The 24,924-nt window shown below is 41.4% G+C and overlaps 2 protein-coding genes and 2 long non-coding RNA genes across 6 annotated transcripts in view; 1 reads left to right on the top strand and 3 right to left on the bottom strand.

Moving 5' to 3' along the window:
- Nucleotides 1-8,752, bottom strand: part of OSCP1 (organic solute carrier partner 1) — a 23,636-nt gene extending 14,884 nt beyond the window's left edge. The window contains exon 1 of the mRNA XM_039327538.1: nucleotides 4,637-8,752. Within this exon, the coding sequence (XP_039183472.1) occupies nucleotides 4,637-4,844 (208 nt within the window). The 5' untranslated portion in view covers nucleotides 4,845-8,752. The remainder of the gene's footprint in view (nucleotides 1-4,636) is intronic.
- LOC120300975 overlaps nucleotides 1-16,140 on the top strand; it is a 16,549-nt gene extending 409 nt beyond the window's left edge. The window contains exons 2-5 of one of the 3 annotated variants that reach the window (XR_005554790.1): nucleotides 447-598; nucleotides 2,660-2,927; nucleotides 13,072-13,190; nucleotides 15,591-16,140. This is a non-coding gene — a long non-coding RNA (uncharacterized LOC120300975). Of the gene's footprint in view, nucleotides 1-446; nucleotides 599-2,659; nucleotides 2,928-13,071; nucleotides 14,421-15,590 lie in introns of all 3 variants that reach the window. The other 2 variants (XR_005554795.1, XR_005554791.1) reach the window with 2 other exon arrangements.
- Nucleotides 515-2,761, bottom strand: LOC120300983. The gene is made up of 2 exons (XR_005554798.1): nucleotides 2,633-2,761; nucleotides 515-852 (listed from the first exon to the last, which is right to left on the bottom strand). It is a non-coding gene; the product is annotated as an uncharacterized LOC120300983 (long non-coding RNA).
- Nucleotides 9,500-24,924, bottom strand: MRPS15 (mitochondrial ribosomal protein S15). The gene is made up of 8 exons (XM_039327550.1): nucleotides 24,769-24,924; nucleotides 23,982-24,041; nucleotides 23,449-23,524; nucleotides 20,343-20,391; nucleotides 16,681-16,765; nucleotides 14,754-14,812; nucleotides 10,270-10,461; nucleotides 9,500-9,692 (listed from the first exon to the last, which is right to left on the bottom strand). The coding sequence occupies exons 1-8, from the start codon at nucleotides 24,863-24,865 to the stop codon at nucleotides 9,582-9,584; spliced, it is 729 nt and encodes a 242-aa protein (XP_039183484.1). The 5' UTR covers nucleotides 24,866-24,924; the 3' UTR covers nucleotides 9,500-9,581.

Below are 24,924 nucleotides of genomic sequence, written 5' to 3'. Positions count from 1 at the left end.
TGGGCAGCTGACTCGTATTTAACAGAATAACAGGAACCTTGGAGGTCTTCTACTCCAACCCCCTGCTCAAGCAGGAAACCCTATCATTCCAGACAAATGGTTGTCCAATCTCTTAAAAATTTCCAGTATTTGAAGACCCACAACCTCTGGAAGCAAGTCATTCCACTGGTTTATTGTTCTGACTATTAGGAAATTTCTCCTTAGTTCTAGGTTGCTTCTCTTCTTGATAAGTTTCCATCTGTTGTTTCTTGTCCTGCCTTCAGGTGCTTTGGAGAATAGATTTGGAGAATGCCTCTTCTTTGTGGCAACCCCTGAGATATTGGAACATTGCTATCATGTCACCTCTTCATTAAACTAGACATACCCAATACCTGCAACCGTTCTTCATATCTTTTAGCCTTCAGTCCCCTAATCATCTTTGTTGCTGTTCTCTGTACTTTTTCTAGAGTCTCAACATCTGTTATTGTCAACTGGCTAGCAAATTCAACATTGAAGACACTTTATGGCTTTGAGGTTCCATAAAAGATAAACTTTATTGAATACGCATCTCAGTACTGAAGAAGCAAAATCAAATCTAAGTTTCCTGCGCAAAAATCTGGTTAGTTAATAATAGTTTTCGATAACTTCCACCCACCGAATGTTTACATTGTCACACTTATTTAGTTTGTTATGAGAGTGGTCCACTTCTCCGTCAGACATCTGCTTTTGTGACCTTGGTTCTCACAGTCTATAGACGGCTTCTTAAAAATCCCATTTCTTTCCCAAGCTTCCCCTCCCCCATTTCTATGGCAAGTTGAGTAGCGACAGAGGTTAGCAAGTATCTTAGCAGTTCAGTCTTGACATGCTGGCCCCCTGAAAAAAAATAAGCATAGGGAAATGATAAGTACAGTTATCCAACCATTTACACATCTTCCTTTAGGACATTGTGGGTATTTCTCATGAAATGTTCATGTTAATTGATCAGCCTTAACATCCTGGGCTCTCACAGCATTAGTCTCTCCACAGGACTAAGTACTGTAACTGCCCCGTAAAGATCTTTGAAACCAGTATTTTCTTAATCTCATAATGCTTCTCACACTCTACCAGTATAGGAGGAGAAGGTTCCTCTCTAGCGGGTTTCAGGCTGAATCTTTTGAGAGGCTTCAACAAACAGCAATGGAATACTGGGTGAACTTGCTTCAATTCTTTGGTAACCATAGTTCAACAGTTACTGGATTAATTTTTTTCACATTTGAACACTGCTACCATCCCCTGCAGTCCAAAAGGCATCATCCTGAACTGGTAGCATCCCAAGGGGCAATTAAAAGCAGTCTTCCATTCACATAATATGATAATATGCCTCCCTTAAATCCAACTTGGTGAACACCTTCCCCTTGGACAGGTACCCCAGCATGAGGGGGAGGGGGCATATGTTTTCCACGCATACACCATTAATCTCCCTAAAATCCACGCATAATCTCAGCAACCCATCTTTTTTCTCCTTAAAGAGCACTGGTGCTGCCCTCTTGGATTTAGCTGGCTGGATGAAGCCCTGGCTGAGTTCTTGTCCACAAAGTCTCGGAGTTCCTCCATCTCCCCCAGGGTCATGGAGTAAATTTTTGGTTTAGGTAGTTTTTCCCCCAGTAGTAACTCAATAGCAGAGTCTGTGGGGCAGTGAGGAGGGAGCACATTCACTAAGGACTTCTCGCTACTCCTTTGGAATGCTTGGCTCTACTGAGCTGCTCTCAGCTAACATATTGGTTGTGTCTGCTTTCACTTTCACTGCCAATTGCGCTTGCCTGACTTTCGGGGCTTTTCCACCTCCCCCCCACAAATCCTTTCTCATCTTTAATCCTCAACCGTCACTTGTTGCTTTGCCAGTCAATTGATGGATTCCATTTTTTCAGCCAAGACAATTCCATTATCATTGCTTCTGCTATCTTTGGGGCTACAATAAACCGGATAGTCTCTTCATGGCTCCCCACCTTTAGGCTCACAGGCTCAGGCAGGCAGGTTGCAGGCAACCCCCCCCCCAATAAGCGAGCCACCCACTTGCTCTAACTTCATGGGTTGTTTTAGTCTCTTAAGCCTTAGTCCCAAAAAGTCCACCATTTTCAGTCTGATTAAGCAATGGGTGCACCCCGAGTCTAGCAGGGCTATGAAGACTCCCTTTGCTTCTGATTGGGGGACTACCACCTCCACCTGGGCAATCAATGGGGTGATGGCACCACTTATCATTAGATTGTCTTCCCTACCGCTATCGCTCTCATAGAAGACCAATCTAGGCCTGCCGGGGGTCAGAGTTCCCTCCTCTTCCCTTGATTGGGGGAGACCTCCACGACCTGCTGTGCCACCTGCATCTTTTCTTTCATCTTTTCTGGAATCTTCTTTGGCTTGGATTGGCTTGGGGTCCTGGGCATCGACATGGGTTGGGGGGGGGCAGGCAATTGGCTGCTCAGTAGCCTTCCTTCCCACATTGGAAGCAAGCTCTGGCAGGGCAATGCAGGTTACCTTCAGGAAAGTAGCTTGAACCTGCCCCCCTTCTGCAGAGCCCAGTTTCCCAACTGAAAGCATTGCTGGAGTGGAGGGTATCTTATGACTGAAAATGACCCCCCCCCCAACTTCTTGATAGCATCTTCTGATCCTGACCCACCTTTGTTGTCCTCCTTTGCTATCTAAGATGGAGAGCGAGTATGCACTTCCCGAGCCATTCGGCAAATCTCACACCAGCCACAGAGGCACATCGACAGCGCATCCCTCAAAACGGTGCCCTGCAATGCTCAAGCCAAGGAGATTGTGTCAGATTTACTCGTTTGGGCATTATGCCCTCACATACCAGAAGCTGCATGACTCAGCCTGATGCTCCCTGTTCAGTTTCGGTAGGAGATGAAACAGGAAATCCCCTCTCAGCCCCCTATGAATTTCGGACAGATGATGAAAAATATCAGGTGTGTTTATTAACATCTCTATTCTTCTCACATCATCATCATCATCATCATCATCATCATCATCATCATTATTATTATATCTCAAAAGGTTGGAGAGGCATATTGTTCTCATGATATCTAAAGCTCATGTCGATCTCTTCATAGGCAGGCTGGGGATTTGGACTAGGTTGGCAAACATGCCTGATCCTCTGTGCAGTCAACATTTACACAGATGTTGGGCTCCAGGATTTAGTGACCGTGGTTTAGACAGCAGTTTTCCTGATGTTTTGCCAGAAATCTTGGATGGCATTTTCTGAGGCAAAGGTTTGTAGACCACAGGCGTTTGAACAGAGACTGACCAAGCCCATTTATACAGACTACCTCCTACACATAATAATTAAATATAGGGGCTAAAGTTACTGCTGGAAGATCCAGCATAAATTTAGTCCTGCTTCTTCTACAATGCCCTGTTTAGAATACCTGAAGAATCATGGATAGTTCATGAATACCATTAACTACTTTTTACAGTTGGAAACAGAAAATCTTTTGGGGGAAGGCTTGATTCTTCCTTCCCAAATTTCACATTTCCCAGCAGTAGTAATTATTTTCACTTAGAATGAGGATGATAGGAGTACTACATAGCATAGTAAGATGTGATTTTGGGAAACAGCACTTTAAGGAATTAGTTATTACTTCTCCCCTATGTATGCTAGAACAGAAAGAAATGGCACTATTTTGGAGCAGTGCAAAATACTTGAAGTTTCAAACACAGTCTTTGAAAAAAATTGTCACCGGATGCTAGATGAATATGCTACAAATTAAAGATTAGCTAAATATTAGATTTGTCTTCCTATACTTCACAATAGATCTTGGAACTGTTTAGTAAAATAAGCATTAAAAGGACAAGTAGCAATAGAAAAAATCTGTATTGTCCTCCCATGCATGACCATTTAGATGTGAAGCTGCAGTATTTGCTTGTTTCACCATATCTCAAGACTTAGAGAATAAGGCACAATATTTCATAATGCCAAGGCCGTATTTCTGATATGATGAGACAAAGCATGCACTATGTCCTTTGTTAATAATGCATGTTTTCTGTAGTGTTGCAAAGTTGAGATAAATTATTTCTGCTTTCTTTCGCAATGGAAACAGTTTAATTCCAGGATTCAAGCAAATTCTGCAGTTTGTGCCCAGTTTTGATGGCAAGGGTATTTTGTGGTTTATTTCACTGACAAGTTGCCTCATAGAATTCTTGTGAAATTTCAATAACCGTCTTGCCAACAAACTGGCTGAATTCACCCACTGCACTAAAACCGCAAGTTTGTAATTACAAATATGATTTAAAACAGATGAAGAAACATACCATTATATGCCCTGCTATCCTTTCTCTCAAACTGGAAGTGTTCAGGGTAGACATGAAGGCAAACAAACTCGCATTACAAGGAATAATTGTAATATAAAATAATAAAAGCAGGACAATAAATAAATTCACCCTCTCCTTTTTCATTTTGTGTCCAGCAGAGGCATTTTAGCAATTCCAGCGATGAAAGGTGCAATCAAGACAAGATACTATTCTGCGGCATAGTGTTTGGTTTAAGAACAAATGCTGCAATAAATCTTGACAATAAAACTTTTTTAAAATACAAATTTCATTTCTTCCTACTCCCCAGCATCTGCTATTCTATTTCTCAGAGAAAGATCACCTCCTAGGTGAAATCTTAGCGCATTACCGGAATGCCATAGGAGACCCGCATGTGTGTTCGGAGTGCAGTCATGCCACCAGGCACCACTGCCAAGCAACAGTGTTCTCCATATTTGCGTGCCACGTAGCAGCTCAGAATCACCGGGCAGCAAATTCCAACACAACCTGCCAAGCAACATAAACATGCACATGGAAGCAAAGATCAATAGAAGTAGGTAGAAAATGCTGTCCTCCATTGTCCAGACATGTAATCCTTGCCACTAAGTCCTCACTTAGCCAATCCTTCTTGGATAAGAGAGTGACTGGTTGACTGTGTTCTGTAATAAACTATGATCACCAGCGACCCTGTCAGCTGAAAAGCAGACTTCAGAAATGGAGATGGTCATATGCTGTTCCTTTTTGCTCCCTCAGAGAAAAAAAAATCACAACACAATAAAAACTGTACTGGATTAGATGATGGTAAACTTGAGGGGGGCAGTTTTTGCAACCCTTTCACATATATCCTCGTGGTTCTGGAGAGTAAAAGCCCTATTTTGGCAGGGCTGCCTTAGAAGTGAGGTCTCCAAACTTGGCAACTTTAAGACTTGTGGATTTGTGACCATTGTGAGAGAGAGAAGTTTCCCTGAGGATGGGCTCCAGCACAAGTCCAAAAGCTTGGAAGAATAAAACTTTGGTCCTGGTGACCAACTCAGATTGGATCCTGTAACATTATCCTCAGGCACATATATTTGCCTTCATTCCCAATATACTTTTAAGACAAGGTGGGTAACTTTCAACATAATAAAGTTAGCAGTTAATCCCCTTCAAACATCTTTGAGAATGTCAGCTGTTCAAAACAAGAAAGAGAATTGAGCTGGTGTCTTGATATTTAAAATTAAAATATTGTTTATAGTTAATTTTTTTTGCCAATGTCTAACAAAGTCCTGACCTCAAAAGCCAGATTCCTACATAATTTTTTATATTTCCGAGAAACCTTAAAAGAGAATCCTATATCTGCAGTTGTTGACATAACAACAGCATGACCTCAGTCGTGAATGAAGGCACAATGAATGAAATGAGAAACACCCACTTCTTTGAAAGCAAACCCCACTCCTTAACTAGCATTGATGATATCTAGTTTGGGCAATGAAACATCTGCATAAAAACAACCAAGCTCAGAGAGCACCAAGGACCCCTCACATCCTCTTCTCCACTGACAATTCTCCAATTAGAAAGGTTTTGCTTGTTTAACCATCTTGGTCATAATGGCTGAGCAGGATGGGATTTAGTATCAACCTATGTTGAAAGCACCAGGTTGGGAAGTCCACTTACTGGAAATAACCCAGAAATCCAGTCTTATTTCAGAAAAAACTAGTTCACAAGGTCTCATTCCTTCCTTCTCAGCTGGCTACTCCCCACAGATATTAGAACCAGAGATTTACTTACACATGGGACAGTCCAAACAGCACTCATATCTCCCGCTGGCCCAACTGCCTTCTGAGGACTGGCTTACTGAGGAGACAGTTGGTTGGCAAATCACTGACTGGGACATTGGCAAAGACTGGGCTCCTGGGAAACACAAAACTGCTTCTGAACATACATTGGGTGTCTTGCAACTGGGCAAGCAGGATTGTAAAAGCTCTTCTATGTGGTATCCTGCAGGCTGGGTGAAATGCCAGAGGAAGCAGCAAGAAGTGGGTGGAATAATCCAAGGCTTGTGAAACAAGTAGCTTTCTAAACAGCAGATAGAGCAACTGAAAAAATTGTCCTAAAGCAGCTTTTGTGTAGTATTTATAGTCAGAATTTTAGATCGCCAGCAGTGCTTCAGCTTGCAGGGAAATGAAGGGCTCAAGTGTTAAGAATGTCCTCTATCCCACTTGTTTAATTAGCAAGGAAAGATTCCTGGTTCATTTCACTCAACTGTCACCAGGTTTATGACCCTAGTGATGGAAAAAGACTACATATTTTGAATTTAGTTTTCTTCAGGGTTATAGTGACTGTTAGAACTAGTGAAGAGGTATCTCCTAAACTCCTTTTGAGGTGCTCTCTTCTTGTCAGCTTGTTTTTTATACTTCATCTAGAGCTTTGCAGACCATGGGCTAAGTATTCTGCAGGCTTTGACGCACTCAGCTAATGATACATGCAGGGGTCTGTGCTGGGGCAGTTCTGGCATAGGGACAAAGTGTCCAGGCCTGTGGTCACCCAGAAAGGGTGAAACCTGTGCTACTGTGCACTGAATTATTGTAGGCAACTTCAGCAAAGAGCAGGAGTTGGGCCCAATAGTCTTGCTGGTAATTAATGTAACAATGGAGGTACTGCTGCAACATGCCATTAGTTCTCTCAGCCTCCATTGGTCTGAAAGAGGAGCTTAGCCCCTGAGCTGTACCTAACACCTTTAGGAACTCCTGCCAAAAACTAAAAGTAAATTGGATGCCACGGTCTGAGATAATGCGCTTGGGTGCCCCATCTTTGCCGCAGCAGAAACATGCAATTAAGCTCCATTGGGATTTGGAGCTTTTTGAAGGAGATGAGCCCCCTCTACCCCCTTTTTGTGCTCCTCACCTTTCAGGATTAGGGTATCTGTGGCTGTTTCTCCCTGTGCGTTCATGGAATTCATCTAGGTCGATTTCCACCTCACTGGCCAGCAGGTAGCATGCCTGGAGACTTCGTGGTACCCCTCGGGAAAAGCAAGTGTGGTATAACTCTTCGTTAAGTAGATTATCAGCAGGCATTGGGGCCACTCTCCCAACCAGCTGGCTAGTCTGCAGAACTCCTGGATATACTCTGCCACTGATCACTTCCCTTGCCTGATATTTCGAATGTGGGTTTCAGCTCATTAATTTGTGTAGGGGTCTTCAAACCCTTGCTGTAAGATTCTCACGAATGTATCAAAATGCCCCAGTTCCTGCGCATCATCGTGGAAGGCCACCAGCCATTCCGTCGCATCTCCATCTAGCAACAAGACCACATAGTCAATGGAGGCAGCATTGTCTGGGTACATGGCCCCATAGCGTTCCCATGTAACGCCTAACTTGAGTTAGGAAATAGGCCAGTGCTTTGGCATCCCATCGAACTTAACCATCAGGAGTGGTGGAGGGCAATCCCCCAGGCCCAGGGGTGGGGCCTGTGCTAGCAGGGCAGCCATTGGCAGGGCAATTGCAGGAGTGGTAGCTGCTCAGGCAGCGGGCAGAGCCATTGGTGGAGTTGCAAGCACAGTGGGGCTGCAGGGTTGGGAGGCATGGCAACGGCTCCCTGAATGGGAGGGTTCCATACTTCCAGGGCCTGGAATCTCTTAGCTGCTCTGCTGCTTTGCTGGAGATGGAACTTGGGGTTCTCCAGTCGGTCTGGTCCTCCCATCTAATAGGGCATCAGGCCTTCCAGCGATCTCCCCTTACCTTGTTTGGCCCTGCGGAAGGTTCTTCTACTTCTCCCAAGTGTCCAACTCCCCATGTGGGGAGTGTGGGGTTTTTCCCAGTTGGCACCGCAGGCCATTCTCCTACAACCTTTGGACAAGCACCAGTGATTGGGGCTGCCTGGGTCCTCTGTGGGATCCCTCTGCCTTGTCCACAGTTGTCTTCCTCTGCTCTGGCTCTTTCCCTGGAGCAGACATCGTTTCCGTAACTTCCTCGGTAAAATCTCCTCTGCTTCAAAGCCAAACCCTCCCTAACCACTCATATTCCAATTTCTCACCCTCCCCCCTCCTCCCCGCACCGTTGCTGTCAATCTGGCAAAGGATGCAATGAGAAGCAAGCAGCAGAGTGACAGCTATGACAAAGGCAGAGAGTAGATCCTGCTGCTTCAGATTGTAAATCAGAACTCTGGTGAGGATTGCAAAAAGGTGCTGTCCTGGAGACTGCTTATGGTCCTGGATTCCTAGGCTGTTCTTCCCAAATAGCTCAACTGACATTATATATGTACATTACATATGTGTCTGCCCCAGCACTGAAGGTAGGAAGGTTAATGTAGGGGAAAGAATTGCATTCCCAGGTAACTTTCTACATCCCAGGAACCTGCCACCTTGCTTCTCTCCCAAAATTTGGTATCATTCAAGATGCGTTCAAAATAACCACAGCACATCTTGAATGGTTGCAGGAATTGGGTATGTCTAGTTGAATGAAAAGGACTAGGGGTGACATGATAGCAGTGTTCCAGTATCTAAGGGGCTGCTACAGAGAAGAGGAGGTCAACCCATTCTCCAAAACACCTGAAGGCAGGACAAGAAGCAACGGATAGAAATTAATCAAGGAGAGAAACAACCTAGAATTAAGGAGAAAATTCCTAACAGTGAGAACAATTAATCAGTGGAACAGCTTGCCTCCAGAAGTCGTGGCTACTCCATCACTGGAGATTTTTTAAGAAGAAATTTGACAGCCATTTGTCCAGAACAATGTAGGGGGACACTTGTACAGGGTATTGGACTGAAGACCTCCAAAGTCCTTCCAACTCTGTTACTCTGATGGCACAAAGCTCGGGAATTCAAAAATCCTAACAACGTAAACATTCAGTCTTGAACATTTCCAAGTATTTTTTTTCTTAATTACACATTACCGCTTATTGAAAACAAAAAGCAAGTTTTGTGAAATAATACCTGAGATATGTAGTAGATCCTTGAACTCTGAGAATGGTAGAACAATCCCTACTAATATTTAGGTAAATAGAACAATAACTAATATCTAACACAAAAGAGTCTCCGAACTTGTCAACTTTTAAGATTTGCAAACCTCAACTCTCAGAATCTATGCTGGCTGGGGAATTCTGAGAGCTGAAGTCCACAAATCTTAAAGTTGACAAGTTTGGAGATTCCCCAATCTAACATCCTTATTACACCTCAAACGCATACATGAAGTAAAAAAAAAAAAAAAAAAAAAAAAGGATGTGTGCTTATGTGCACATACACAGATGCAGATGAAAAGTTGGTGTCCAATATTTTATTATCTTTAAAATTTGTTCCTTGGTTTGAGCTTCTCCTCTCATCGACAGAAGGTATGCCTAATTCAGCCTGGGGTCTCCTCCTTTGGCTGAGCTTGCTCCCTTATTCCTTCATCTTGCTTTTCCATTTGCTTCAATCTTTCCAGAGCTCTTAGTTTTTGCTTCTCTTTATAGACCTAAATATTAATGGGAAGGAGAGATTTAATTGGGGATTTAGCTACCCCAAATGCCCTGTCACCCTGGAGAAATAAGCAACTTCTGCTTCCATTGCCACCATACAAGAATGTCCCCATTCCTATGGCTGCAACTGCTACAATGAGACAGTTAAAAAACCAAGCCATAATGTAGTTTGCCCCATTTTATCTGAATGTGAAACACGAAGCCAACTGATAATGATCAAAGGAATAAGCTATGGCTAAGTCATGCTATTTTCTGCAAAGATTAAGGCAGGGCCTCTATCCACAAGCTGTTCACTGCTGCTGAGAATGTACTTCTTCACTTAGCCATGCCGCCTATGCTTTCCTGCTCTCTTACATGCTATCTTACCCACCCACTCTAACACTGGGGACATAAATGCTGTTCACCTATTGGACAGGATCCTTGAAGAAAGTGGCCTTCCAAGCCTCTTTCCTTGTCTGAAATCTATGCAGAAGAGCAGAACATGCCTATCCCAAACCAAGTTCTCTATGATATAGAAGCTGAAGTAGCCCATAGTTGCCCTAGGTCACCTTCGGCCAGCCATTCTTAACCTACCATGGCTCGAAGTTCCTTCTTGACAGCTGCACGCCGTGTGATTTTTCGCCGGTATTGTGGAGGAGGTGAATACTCAATTTCCAACTGCTTGCATGTATTCTCAAAAATATCATAATGATTATTACGTAGGTATTTCAGCAACACAGTCCGACGGTCAATGGCTATCATCATACGGGTAAGGTTAACCTTGTCCTAGAAAGTTATAGCCTCTTCAGTGAATTATTCGTGGACTCAAGTCTTTTAATTTTTCAACTTTCTGGTTAATAATTTACTGACAGCATTTAAATAAACTTGCAAGTTTATTGAAAAGCAGCAATAATAAACAACAGCTAATTTCCTAGAAGGAAAAAAAAAAACACTGTGTTGGGGAATAAGGAATATTATTGATTACACTGTGACTTCTGAGAAACAAAGCAATATTAAAAATATGCTTCTCAGAATTGGATCTAAAGCATGTAATCGTCTAGTTCAGTGGTTCTCAACCTGTGGGTAGGGACCCCATTTGGGGTCGAATGACCATTTCACAGGGGTCGCCAAACCACGCAGTCCGCCATTTTTTTCCCTTTTCCCTAGCTGTCCTACTCTCTCTTATTGGTGGCCACACCCACTTGGGGGTCACCACAACATGGGGAACTGTATTATGGAGTCACGGCATTAGAAAGGTTGAGAACCACTGGTCTAGTTTATGAGATGCAGGCAATAGAATACTGGCTTGCAATGAAGTCTTTGGACTAGAAATTTGCCATAATATGCCAGAACTGACTAGGAGTTAGCAGGGAACATCAAAATATGTGGCATAGTAACAATTCAGGCTGGTAACCTGAACTCCATCTCCATGTTAATGTAAAGTTTTATGGTGATGGTGGTCAATATCAATATATCTATTGATGACCTTGGTATTGGAAAACTGAAATTTGGAATGCCAGAAGAGTGCATGCAAGGAGCACAAATAATCAAATTAAATGACCAAAAGAAAAATAGCCATGATGTATCTTTGTGAAATGATGAAAGTGGGAAGATGCAACAGAGTTGAATGAAGATGGTCTACTCTTATGGAATTATTGGATATATGCAGGGAAAGGAAGGTGTAGGCTTAATTATGCCTAAAATGTACATTGGGAAGTACTAATTCACATCAACTTGATTGTTATGGGTACATATGAAAGAAGGAATCCACAGAGCAGGTCATACAATATATGACCAGCTGATGTTTTTTAAAAAATAATAAATTCATCTCTGCAACTGCCCTGGAAAATGTGCTGTTTCACTGCTGCCACCAGCTTCAGCACTGTCCACTCCACAACTATATGGCATGAATGAAAAGGAGACTGAGGAGTATCTGTTTAGAAAAGGCTATGTTTGTTTTAAGCCTAACTCTACACATGAAAAAAAATGAATTTAAAAGCATCTGGTTGGATCATCTGTGAATAAAAATTGAGAAAATTAGTGAGTGATATACAAGAATGATTGACTTTGATTTCATTTACTCTGGTCATGTCCTGCATGCAAATTAATTAGAGAAGTCAGTGATACTAGGAATATTTAGGGCATCAAGAAGAAAGGGCAAGCAAAGAACACACTGGCTTGATTCCATCAAAGCCGATAAAAAGATGAACAACTGAAAGCTCTGCTTGACAGGGTAGCCTGGAGAGCACTTGCCTATAAAGTCACAGAGTCGGAGATGACTGGATGGCTAAAACAATAATGCAAGAATGATACAAAGTTTTGAATGTGATAGCAATTAGTTTTTGGTAGCATCAAAAATGAATTTTTGGGAAAACTGGATATGGAAGAAAAAAAAACAAAAGAAATTGGAGTGAAAGACGAATAAATGTAGGGGGAAAAAGGCTGAATCCTGAATAATATTAGAAGACAGGTTATTCTCATTACAGAATGAATGGAGAGGCTGCCTGAAAACAAATGAAAAAAACAATCTTACAGAATTCCATGGTTACATTAACAGAATCTGTGTCATGCCTCCCTTGAGGGAGAGGTGTCTGTGGTTTCAGAGGAATGTGGGGAAGAGCAGGCCGAGGCAGGCCAGGGCCCTTCAGGATTGGGACAGGATGAACAGGAGAGACAGAGTTCAGGCGATGAGCAAGGGCCACCCCCACCTGATCCTAGAGCACGGAGAGCAGAGAGAAGGAGGGAACAATGCAGGCAAGCTCAACTACCCGGGAAGAGAGCATCCCGCCCCTCTCCACAAGACACACCTGGAGACTGAGATTTAAGGAGACGCTGTGGGGAGAGGCATTTGTCAGGAACAAATGCTGATTCCTTGGAGTTTTGTGTGTGTTGTTGCTGATCTCTTGTTCTGTGACTTCTGCTTGGAAACTGGGAAACTCTGACCATTGGACTGGCTGACAACATTGCTTGGATGTTCAAAGATCTTGGACTGTATTTTGGCTTCCCTTTTGAAACTGCTCAGGCAAGTATTAGGTTTATGATGTAAGTGTCATTCCTTGTTATCTCTGTGGCCTTGAGTAAATTCCTAATCAGACTGTATGTGAAACTATTTGCAGCCAGAGGCGGTTGAAGGTGTGTATGTCTTCCTTGCCAAAAATGTGGGAGCATTTGGGGAAAATTTGGAACAATTAAAGGGCGGCTTGAATTGCCAGCTGACTGCATTGCCTCTGTGCTGTGCCGAGTCATCACAATCTATATAAAATGATGCTTAATGAAATGACAAAACATAAATGTCAAATTCTAAACGCAATTATGCTGTTGTGACCATTATTGCTTCTCAGCTTGCCAACAAACTCAGCTTCCTCCCACCTATTAATATACCACATTCTTCCCTAGGGTCCCGCTCTGACTCTGCTCTCACTGCTCTGCTATTAGAGCTCCGGGAGCCAGCATAGAAACCACAGCAGAGAGGCTGGAAAGGAGACAGCTCACTTGATCATGGAGATCTTCGCAAAGTGGGTATCCATAGGCCCAGTGCCTGTTAGGTCCTGGGGAGGGGGGAGGGGAAATAGGCAGGGGAAATGTTGCAGTGTCTCTGTGGTCAGTTGTAAGGATGAATGACTGCAGTGGTGCTGCAACATTCATAACTTTAGGACTGTGTCATAAGTTCTTATGGGAGTGATGTAACTTTGAACCATCACTAAGTGAACTGTCATAATTCAATGATTACCTGTGAAGGATGACTGAGAAAAAAATGGAAGGAGGCAATCCAACATTGAACAGACAGTCAGGCAAGGATGTGGGAGATTCCCTTGACTGTTTGATGCATTTATGGCTAAATGTATAAGGAATAATGGTGATATCAGAGAAATGCAGTGTGGAAGTGTGAATCTGCACGAACATTTGCATGCAGATGATACTGTATTTGTGGCTGAGAACTGAAAAATTTGCAAGAAACTTTAGACAGTATGATCTAATAATTAAGGTACCAAAACCTTATATTTGACAAAGTAAACTGGGTGTGAACAACTTTAAGTGGCAAAAAAGGGAACAATTTGTGCCCCTAAAGGTGTAAGAAGCATAACATTTAAGAAGTACCAGTGGAAAGGTAATGGATACATGTGACTTTTAAAGGAATGTTTGTTGAAAAAAATAAAAAAGGTGGCTGTTTGCAAGTATTTTTCTATCCATTTTGTTACTATATTAAGAAATGAGAGCTAGGCATGCTAAGAGAAACATAAAAAGTTGAATGAGAGCAAAAAGATGATAAATGAGGGCTAAATATAGAAGTGACTGACAGAAAATATATATTTTGGGGCAGCTTGGTCATACATGGTAGATAAAATGAATGAAAACTGAATTGCAAAATAAATTCATGAAGGAGGAGTGAATGGATTGTGAGGAAAGGGAAGACTGAGCAAGGTATGTTCGGATGCTGTTTTGAAATACTCAAAAAAGATGTCCATGGAGATTCTCAGTCATCCACGTCATGGTTGTCCCAAAGCTGCTTTTTTCAAAAGGCAATTAGACTTTGTTTTATTCCTTGAAGACGTTTCGCTTCTCATCCAAGACACTTCAATCAGAACTGAAGAAATGAAATGTCTTCAAGGAAAAATGAAGGTCCAATTCCCTTTTTAAAAAGCACCTTTGGGTCCTCAAAAAAGAAAAGTCCAAAATTTTAATGATGAAAGAACAACGTACAAAATGATAGATGGACATGATGGAAAAAAAGGACAGTTTGCAAGGTGAGAACAAAGGGTGAGAAATAGCCGATGGTTTTAGCTTCCCCCCTTTTCTCATTAGCTTCTCCAGATCGTCTGTTAAGGAACATCATCTAGCAGCTCCATAAGAAAACAATAGTGTGATGGGTATGCATCTATATAGAATTTTGGGAGGTTTATTTGAAGAATGAACTACTTTGCATCTGAAGATATTTACATTCAATAAGGACTGCCAGAAATCCAATTCTCTGCCATCCATTTGATTGCAGTGCTTTTCAACAAAATCTGCTGGCTTAGGAGACACAGTGTTTATAGAGGTTACATAACAAGCAGCTTAAATGCTTTAAAGAATCATACCTTGGGGTGCATATGCAGATGTTCTTTGAGGGTGCGGATCATGGCTGTCAGATGGGCAACTAGAACATTAAGAAAAAAAGTTAGAAACGCTCCTATTATACTTTCTTCTCCTATTTTAAAGAGTACACATGAACATTAGCAGCCAGACATGCTTTTAAGAGGCAGCTTTTCTTTTCGGTGAAAGGGAGCACAGTCTTACATGTGGGAACTGAGTTAGTTCCCTGTTGTTTCTTTGTTCTACTGAAAGAAGTCAGAGTGAGTCTGGAGGGAGAGGTGTGAAAACAGGAAGTAGGACCATATCAGCAGAATAATCAGCTCTATTAGGCATCTCATTTCTAGTCCAACCAATCACCATAAGGACTATATTTTTTAAGAATTCATTGCCTCTTCCTTCTCTCATTCCTTTTCTGTTGCATTTTTTGATACAAAAAGCCTGTAGATAGGTATTTGTATAAAGTAATTACTATTGATCTTACTTTTTAAATTTATTATTAGATTTTACATTTCTTTTATTTTGTATAACAAAACAACATTTGTGCAAGATGATGCATCCAATGCTCCCACCTCCTATTTGCCGTGGAATAATAACCCCATGAGGTGGATTGGGCTGAGAGAGTGCAGTTGTCCTAAAGTCTCTTGGCCCCTTAATCAGTATTTTAAACTGTCTTATATAAGTTTTCAGGAAATTGTTTTCATTGAAGTTGAAAATTAACACTTTACATAATCAGAGGCATATGGGTGACTACCACATCCCTTGGAAGATAAAATATCCTCCATCTCCTTTAACTTATTCTTTCAAAGATCTGTGAATCAGGCACCACTTCTTTTCTCTTCCAGAGGCCAAAACAGAAAGGAACAGCAGCAACAATTTATCTGCTTCTGGGTAAATGGTAAAATTATTGTTGAATATAATTCAAGTTTGCTTGAGAAGAGGAGGAGGAAGAAGCATTCATCTTGGATGTCATGCCAAATTCCTGCTAGGGTGGGATACTGTCAGATCCCCAAACCCCTCGCCTCTTTTCTTTTGCCTTCTCTTCTTTTGGGGCCTGCCATTCTGTTGGGGGAGGGGGTGCATGGGGGGAATATGTTGGTAACTTTCCTTTTCCTCTTTCTTGGTCTGGCCTCCTTCTCCTGAGTATGGAATGCTTCTCCTTATATAGGAGAAAATTGCAAGGAAAGAAAGCTGGAGAAGACCTTGAGTTGCGTGCAAATCAGCTGCTCACCAGGCCATCTGTGGATTGGCTGGAGTTCAAACGGACATTATGACTTTGGCGGGAGGGGGGCATATTGCTTGCTTTAATTATATCATTCATGCAGGCTTTTCTTCAGATCTCGCATTACATTCCCTGCTATGACTAGTCCCTAATAAAAGTTCCTTTTGAGACAATGCCTGTTTCAAGAGTTCTGCTTTTTTGGATGATTAGTTGAAGTGGGTCCTGACAAGGTACAAGGCACTGAGTCTTATAAGAAATGAAAACAAAACAAACAAACAAAAACTGACACACACAAACACACATAACCTAATTCAAACCACCTACATTCTAAACTTAGAGGCCATTAAGAAAACATATATATTCTCATTAATTATACAAAGCAACTGTATCCAATTACACTGGCAGAAGTATAGACTTTGATGTTGGGGAAATAGAAAAACATATAAAATTTTCCTTTTATATGAAAAGGAATGAGTCAACTTTCAGATGTATCCAACAATACTTCACATCCACCCTTCCATAGACAAGTATAGCTTGTGGTGGAGATTTTTTTTCCATCTGCTTAACCAGTTCCTGAAAACAGTTACAAATTGAAAGTCATAACTCTCCAGATGTCTATTAGGCCCTTCCAAAACACAATTGGGTGATGCCCAGTCTTCCTGGCAGCTGTGGAGCTAAGGGGCAGGAGGGATAGCTTCCACATTTCTGCCTACCTTGAACCTCTGCAGATCCACAGTCATTTGGGTTCCTGCGGACTTTGGCTGCCAGCTGCTCTTTCTTCATTTTCACTTTTTCCCTCTACAGGCACAAGAAGACATTGGTGATACTTGGGGAATGGAGGACAATATTTTGGACTGTTTCTCAACATATACAGCATATTAGTACAGCTCCATCTAGGGCTTCAGATGAAAATCCTGAGGGAAAGGACCTCAAAGTTACTTGCCTACTATAGAAGAAAGTGGGAATTTTGCTATCACAGAACCCATAAAATTATATATGGACTGTTCACACTTAATCAAATCAGTTGCATCTGAGATTTGTAAAGCATACTGTAAGAGCCGAGGTGGCGCAGCAGTTAGGGTGCAGTACTACAGGCCACTTTAGCTGACTGTGTTCAGCAGGTCAGCGGTTCAAATCTTACCGGCTCAAGGTTGACTCAGCCTTCCATCCTTCCGGGGTAGATAAAATGAGGACCCAGATTGTTGGGGGCAATGGATATATATGTATATATATATATATATATATATATATATATATATATATATATATATATATATGTAGGTCTTTGGTTGTTCGGGTTTTCTCCCACGTAAAATTGGAAGTGTCTTGGCGACGTTTCGACGAAGTCCCATTCGTCATCTTCAGGCTGGTGCTTTCAGCTTCGTGCTTCGAGCAGCAATGTGTGGTCTTAGCTGTTTCTTCCTTTTAACTGCCAGTGGGGGTATGAACTGATTGGGTGGGAGCTTGGCTGTGTTCTGATTGGGTGGAGGTGTGTTCTGATTGGTTAGGGGCGTGGCTGTGCTCTGATTGGCTGGGGGGTTGGCTGTGCTCTGATTGGCTGGGGGGTTGGCTGTGCTCTGATTGGCTGGGGGAGTGTTCTGTTTGGTTGTGCTCAGGTTAGTCTGAGTTGCAGAGGGATTCAAGATTTTGGGCTGCCCTGCCATTCCTTGGCTTCGCGTTCGTGGTCGTGCTTCCTCTTCATGGAGGGTGTCAGTTTGCTTCATGTATGGATTGGGGGGGGTTTAAAGTGGCTAATGATGCAGCTGTGGTCTGGCTTCTGGTTTGTGGTCGTGCCTCATAGTCAGTGTGGCTTTGGGTTTGTTTTTTGCGTGGATGTTTGGTGGTGACATCCTGTGTGGTTTTTGTGAGTGTGGGTCTGGTATCATTTTTTGTGTTAGGGAGTCGTTTGTCAATAAGGGCGGGTTTCCAAATGGCTGGTAGGCGGGAGGTATCATCTCGCTTGTTCATGCTGTGTGGGCGTTTTTCTATCTCGATGGCTTCTCTGATTATTCTGTTATTAAAATGTTCACTTTTGGCAATGGTTCTGGTATTTTTAAAGTCAATTTCATGTCCTGTGGCTTTAAGGTGTTGGACCAGGGAAGATGTTGGTTCCTCTTTTTTGACTGAGTTCTTATGTTCTTCAATGCGTGCACTTATTCTTCTGTTGGTTTGTCCGATGTATGTGGTGGGACAAGTGGTGCATGGGATTTCGTATACTCCTTGATTTTCTAATTCAATTTTATCTTTGGGGTTTCTAAGGATGGTGGATATTTTTCTGTTTGTGCAGAATGCTGTTTTGATGTTGTGTTTATGGAGGATCTTACTGATTCTGTCTGTGATGCCTTTTATGTATGGGAGGATGGCTTTGCCGTTTTCTTGTTCTTTGTCTTGGATTTTAGTGGGGGTTTCTTTTTGGATTAGGTTTGTAATCTTATTTCTATGGAATCCATTGGATGTTAGTACATTGGTGAGAGTGTGTAGTTCGGGTTTTAGGTGTTGTTCGTCAGCTAAGCGTTTTGTTCTGGAGATGAGTGTCTTGGCTACAGAGTTGATCTGTGCTGGGTGGTGGTGTGAGAGAGCGTGCAGATAGCGGTTTGTGTGTGTTTTCTTCTGGTAGATGGTGTGTCCTAGGGAGCCATTGGATTTCTTGTAGACTAAGACATCCAGGAAGGGAAGTTGGTTGTTAGTTTCTGTTTCCATGGTGAACTGTATATATATATATACATTGCTTACTGGTGTACACCGCTTAGAGAGTGCTTGCACTTACAGCGGTATATAAGTCTCATAAATAAATAAATAAATAAATAAATAAATAAATAAATACTAAGATTCTTTTCATTCAAAAACTTTTGTTACAATTGTTGTGACGTGTTGTTGTACTAACCAAATTTATGATTAAGAAGAATTATACAAACTCAGAAATGGGTTGATTTGGTCAGCTGATTAAGTATGTTCTGCAAACAGAGTCATGAAGAACACTGAAGTTCACAAACATCATGACTGTTGGTATACAGGCAACCCTTAGGTTACAACAGCAATTGGGACCAGGAATTCTGATGCTAAGCAATTCAATTGTAAAGCATGTCACGTAATCACATCACTTAACAATGGCAATTCTTGTAGTCTTGGCTGCTGTCATGAGGACTGTACAGATCATTAAGCAAGAATTTCATGTGATCATAACTTCCGACTTCTTGCCGACTTTCCCACTGACTTTACTTGTGGGAAGCTAGCAGGAACATTAGAAATTTTATTTATTACGTTTATATAGTGCCTATTTCACTATCCAAAGCAACCCTGAGTAGAAATGGTAATCTCATGACTGTGGGGACATTGTGAAAGCTGAAACGTCAAGACCCACCATAAATCCTCTTTGTTCAGCACAATTATAATTCTGAATGGTCCTGAATGGTCATAATCTGAGGACTACCTGTATACTAATGCTAAATGGGATAACAACATAAAAGATTACAGTCTCCAGATACTTTGATTTGAAATGTTTTGCATTCTATGAATTAAAAAAAATACACACCCATTGAGAAATTCAACCCAATACCATGCTTTTGAACTCTACAATACCATGTTTTTGATTTAAACAAAGTGAAGGCAGTACTGAAAGCAATTAATACTGATCACCCTATCAGGCAAACGTGGCAGATACTTGTGGATACTTTACAAAGGTAAATTGTGGAACTCTCACAGGATACTAATAATGGAGAACAGCCTTGAAAAAGAAATTCAGTGACCATTACATCAGCTGAGCCCAGAGAGACAGGAGATGAAGAAAACTCCTTCTTAATTTTCTTTAGAACAAAAGGAGAGAGAAAAATTTTGACAGGCTTTTCATATTCTATTATTATACCCTCAAGCCTAAAACAATAAAACAAGAGTTCTGGTAGCTCCTGTGATGTCTGTTCCCTGACCTAAGGTGATCTAAAGCAGTGGTTCTCAACCTGTGGGTCGGGACCCCATTTGAGGTCGAACGACCATTTCACGGGGGTCGCCAAACACAGTCTGCCATTCGCCCCCCCCTTTTCCTTAGCTGTACTACTCCCTTTTATTCTATTGGCTTTTGAAAGCCAATAGAATAGACTCTCTTGAATAGAGTCCAATTCTATTGGCTTTCAAAAGCCAATAGGAATTGTCCAGGCTGTCTCTGCCCTGCTGAGCCCACCAAAAGTCCCATTCTGCAACGGTGCTGCACCTGTTGAATAGTCCTCGACTTATGACCGGTTGAGTAGTCCTCGACTTACAACCGGTTGGGGGGGGGGTTGCGGCATTAAAAAGGTTGAGAACCACTGATTTAAAGGGTTATTTTGTAGCAGTATTTGCTGGTAAATCCCAAACTTTTTATAAAAGGAAAACAAAAACTAACCTGACTTGCCATTTCCAGAGACAGCATTCTTCTGACAACATCACCCACCCTGCAGGAAAGCACAGATTTATTATTATTATTTATCTCTTGAGGGGTTTAGCATTTTCCACTGGCATCAAATGGTTTTTAGGATGCAGCAAAGGAAATTAAAAGTAATGCTGAAGGGGCTTCCGGTTTTGAAGTTGCGGCGGAAGCGGCGCAGGGAGACGGCGCTCCATCTTTTGTGGTCGATTTCGCCCTGCTGGGGACCCTGGAAAGAGTTGAAAGTTGCCCCATAGAGGCGACAAGCAAGGATGGGACCCTCGTTGATCGTGGGGAGGCGGTGGCCCTTCCGTTTGATCCGAGGAAGCCTTCCAAACCGATGGAGGAAAGACTGGCTACATTCGTGTAGCCAGTCAGAAGCTGCTGACAACAGAAGACAATAAGCACTAACAAGCAACCTTTCAGCAACATGGATGAAACTGGGTGAGACCTTTATAACTTTAGGACTTCTTCCTGGAAATAATTGCCCAAAGCACCCTCCCCGATGAGAGAGGGAAGGGGAATCTTCACCCCCATTCCCTCAGGAAAAGAAAAACAGTGAATTAATTACTGTTACAAGATCAATTTGGAATTAATATACATTTATGGCTTTGAAATTTGGGGACTAAAAGTGCTTTTGAGACTTTTTTTTAAAGAGATTTGAAAAGTTTATATTACAAATTGGGATTTAAAAAGCTGGAAAATGGTGCTAATGACATCTAGTGGCAAATTATGGCACTACAATTTGTTATGCCTAAAGGAAACTTGGCTTGAAGTCCAGATTTAGATAAGACTCTTGCTGACTTGAAAGCTTTCACAGCTGGGAAAAGGGAAAATAAATATTTGGGGCTGCTTATGATGTGGCAGAGACGATGAATTATTTTGAAACTGAACTACGAATATAAATATTACCTGACTTTTAGAGCTGTGTTGTGGAACTATTTCCCTGCAGGAGAAATACACTTCATTGCTTGAGATGGAGTATTTTGGATTACAAATCCTTGATTGATGAGCAATTTTTATTATAAAGACCACCTACAAAAAATGAAATGGATGTCCCATACTCAGCTTTAAATGGTAAATGTAGAGAAACCATCTCTAACATCTGTCCCCAAAGTCTTCAGTTTGACATACTACCAAGAAAATATGGATGAAGATCAGAAATTCTCTCCATGTTAAAATTAATACAAGAGACTATTGCTTTAGCTCATGATGAGACTAGAAATAACACAAAGGAGATAAAAGAACAATTTTCTAATCTAAATTTACAAACCCAGAACATGACTACAAGGAAGGAACTAGCAACCCAGAAAATAGAAGGAAAGCTAGAGTAAGCAGATCCAAAGATTGAGGACCTAAAGGAAGGAACCAACCGATAGATTCAGACAACTGAAGAACTAGAAGACGGAGTGATAATATCGGAAATGGAAAAGACATCTTACCAATCAAGAATTCAGGACATATTTGAGGAAAAGGAAGAGGAACTGATTGAATGGAAGACAGAACTGTTAGAACTGTGGGGAATTGGAGAAGGATGGAGGCTGTTTAATGAATATCAGTGGGTTTGTTTTTCCAAAAATACTTTAAACTAAATAATCTTTCTTATTCCAAACAATATACACAAAAATAGAGGAAAAATTATTTAATGATTGAAATGCATTGACTTGAAAAGTTAGTTGGCAAAGAAAGAAAATAGAGGTTTTGATCCATTAGATGGGATATTATATTAACTAGATGTTTGAATATGGTGGAGAATAGATAATTGCTAGAAATAGAAGTATTATCATAACTAGAAAAATAATATTTGTAACTAGAATATTAGATTTTGGTACAAGAAGGGAAACAGGAAAACATTAAGAAGTTTGAATAAGGGAAACTTTTAGTTACCCAAATATAACTTACCGTAAATGCCGGCGTATAAGACGACTTCCGCGAGCGCTGAAATCGGCGCCAAAGACGGGGGTCGTCTTATATGCCGAGTCGTCTTATACGCCGGAAATACTGGTAGTTTCCGGCGTATAAGACGACGTTCTAGGAATGCGGCCCGGCTATAAAGACGGGGGTCGTCTTATACGCCGGGTCGCCTAATACGGCGGCATATACGGTACTTTGAAATTATAAACAATAGAGACATTTTGAACACTGATGGGAAATTAATTTTTTTTAAAAAAAAGTGAAAACAGGATACTGATTGAACATATGGATATTAAATGCAAATGCAATTAAGATATATTTTGGTTAGAAAAGTTATCTAAAACTAATATTGATATTATGAGAAAAATGTAACAAAGATGTTGATATTCAATTGTATGTTTATTAATAACAATAAGAATTGTATTTGTCTAGTGTGGGAAAACAGGTATTATCGGAAAAATAGAGAAATATTTGATGGTGTAATATTGGATCTAGATTGAAGAAGTTAATATATACAACTGAATTACTAACGGACCCAGACAACACTTTGTCTATTAAGTGTTTGATTGTAAAACTAGAAAATTTATATATATATATATATATATAGCCCTGAAGATGTTGGGGAGTTTTCCCAACGAAAGCTTGGCAACCTTTTAGTATAGTAAAATACTTTAATTAAAGTATTTTAACTTTAAACTCTCCTGGTGAACGCGCTTTATTCATTCCATTTATATATATATATATATATATATATATATATATATATATATATATATATATATATAGTATATATATATAGTAATATATCTATTAGTAATATATATATATAGATATATATATATATAGTATATAGAATATATATAGATAGTAATATATATATATAGTAATATATAATATATGTAATATATATATATATATATATATATATATATATATATATATATATATATATATATATAAAAGTAATGCTGAAGGGACCATTTTTTCCCCCAGAGAATATTAACAGATCATATATGAAGGGTGGGTATTTTGTGTGATTGTATCTTGGGAGCTTTTTTCCTTCCAACTGTAAAATAAGGCAAATGACAGAATTGTTACCAAGAGGCACTAGAAACTCTGTTCCCCTCTTTCCCACCCCCACCCATTTCCCACCAATCCCTGCAAATCTTACTTGTCTATAGCTGAGACATTGGCATAATCTTTCCTCAGCGTTGTACCAGGCAGATCATCCAAATGGCTGGAGATAGCTAAAAAGAAAGGGCTTGAAACAGAATTGTTCTCTTGTTATAAATTTTTGTTCAGCAATTATTTTTCTCAAGTGGCCAAACAGGTATCTGTAGATACCTCCAAAATGGAATTTTAAGAGTTTCAAGGTCCCCCTCAATTCACTGGTGGTAAGGAGAAAGAAGGAAGTGGAAGAAATTGCTACTTTTGTAAGATCAATTGTTCAGAAGTCTAGCCCTCCAATTTTCTGGGCCAATGTGTTTATTGATATGAAAGGGAGGGAGGTATCACAATTTACTATCACCTTTTATTTTTCCATTTCAATGGATCAGGGCTTAGGATTACAGACAAATATTCAAATCCATAGAAACAAAGAATCCTCAGCAACCAGAATCCAAAGCAACCATTTACTAATTTATGTTCTGCCTTTCCTCCCCGAAGGCACAATGAGAAGCCAGCTGAACAATTTATAATATATACCTTCTTTTTTTTTCTGGACAGGCCTGGCATATTCTCTGATTTGGAGGAAAGGGCTGTTCCCTGAAAAGACAAAAAATGTATACAGAACCAGTTCAGAACAACACGCTGAGACAATGCAGTACCATCTTCTTGCTGGAAGTCATGTAGTAACAAAAATTAACCAGACTCTGTGTGGGGAGATTAAGTAGCCTGTTAGTCTAAGAGCATTTTTTCCCATTTTGAAGAACCAGCTGGTTTTTCTCCTTGCCTGCCCTTCAAGAAGACGGAGAAGAAGAAAAAGGCTCACAAGCTCGGTGCTTGCTTGTTTTTAACCTCAGGGCAGTGTTTTCGAAATATTTTTATGCACGATCGAACAAAAGCGCTGGGTTCCCGGCACGCGAAACTGAAATAGGGCAGGCGAATTTGTACCGTGAACGGCCAGATGTTATTCAGTTCCTGCCCTCTTTTAAACCAGCCTGCAGAAAAGCGGCCAGGAATGAGAATCCCAATAGAAAGACTCTTTCCTCCCGCCGCCACGAATCTCCCTCCAGCCCTACCAGGCCGCGATCCTCCTCGCCAGAAACGGGGCCGTTTCGAGAGGGAGCCCTATGCGGGCAACTCCACCGTGACCAAGACCGAATGTACCCCTCCATCCCCGCATCCTGCACTTGTGCTGAGAGCAACATGAGTGCTGTAGTCCGACAGCAGCGGGGGAAGCGGTGCAGAGCGCGGGCAGGGCAGGGAAAGGTAGAGACAGGTGCTGCCCCATGTCGGCTAGACATCTGGCCGCCCGCTAGCCCTTCCTCACCCGGCCCTTGACGTGCCTCCACCGCCGTCCCCGCAACAAGCTTGAGGCGGCTACCCCCGGCAAGCGCTGAGGCGCCGCGCAGAACCACCCGGAACATCACTACTGCTCACGGGCCGGCGGCGCCGCCTTGCGCGTCACAAGGTGCGCCGAGGAAGC

The sequence above is a fragment of the Crotalus tigris genome, unplaced genomic scaffold (genome assembly GCF_016545835.1).
Source record: "Crotalus tigris isolate CLP2741 ecotype Arizona unplaced genomic scaffold, ASM1654583v1 scf7180000017614.5298720, whole genome shotgun sequence".
NCBI classification, from domain to species: domain Eukaryota; kingdom Metazoa; phylum Chordata; class Lepidosauria; order Squamata; family Viperidae; genus Crotalus; species Crotalus tigris.
Note: the sequence above shows the minus strand (reverse complement) of the source record. Positions and strands in the feature narration are given on the sequence as shown.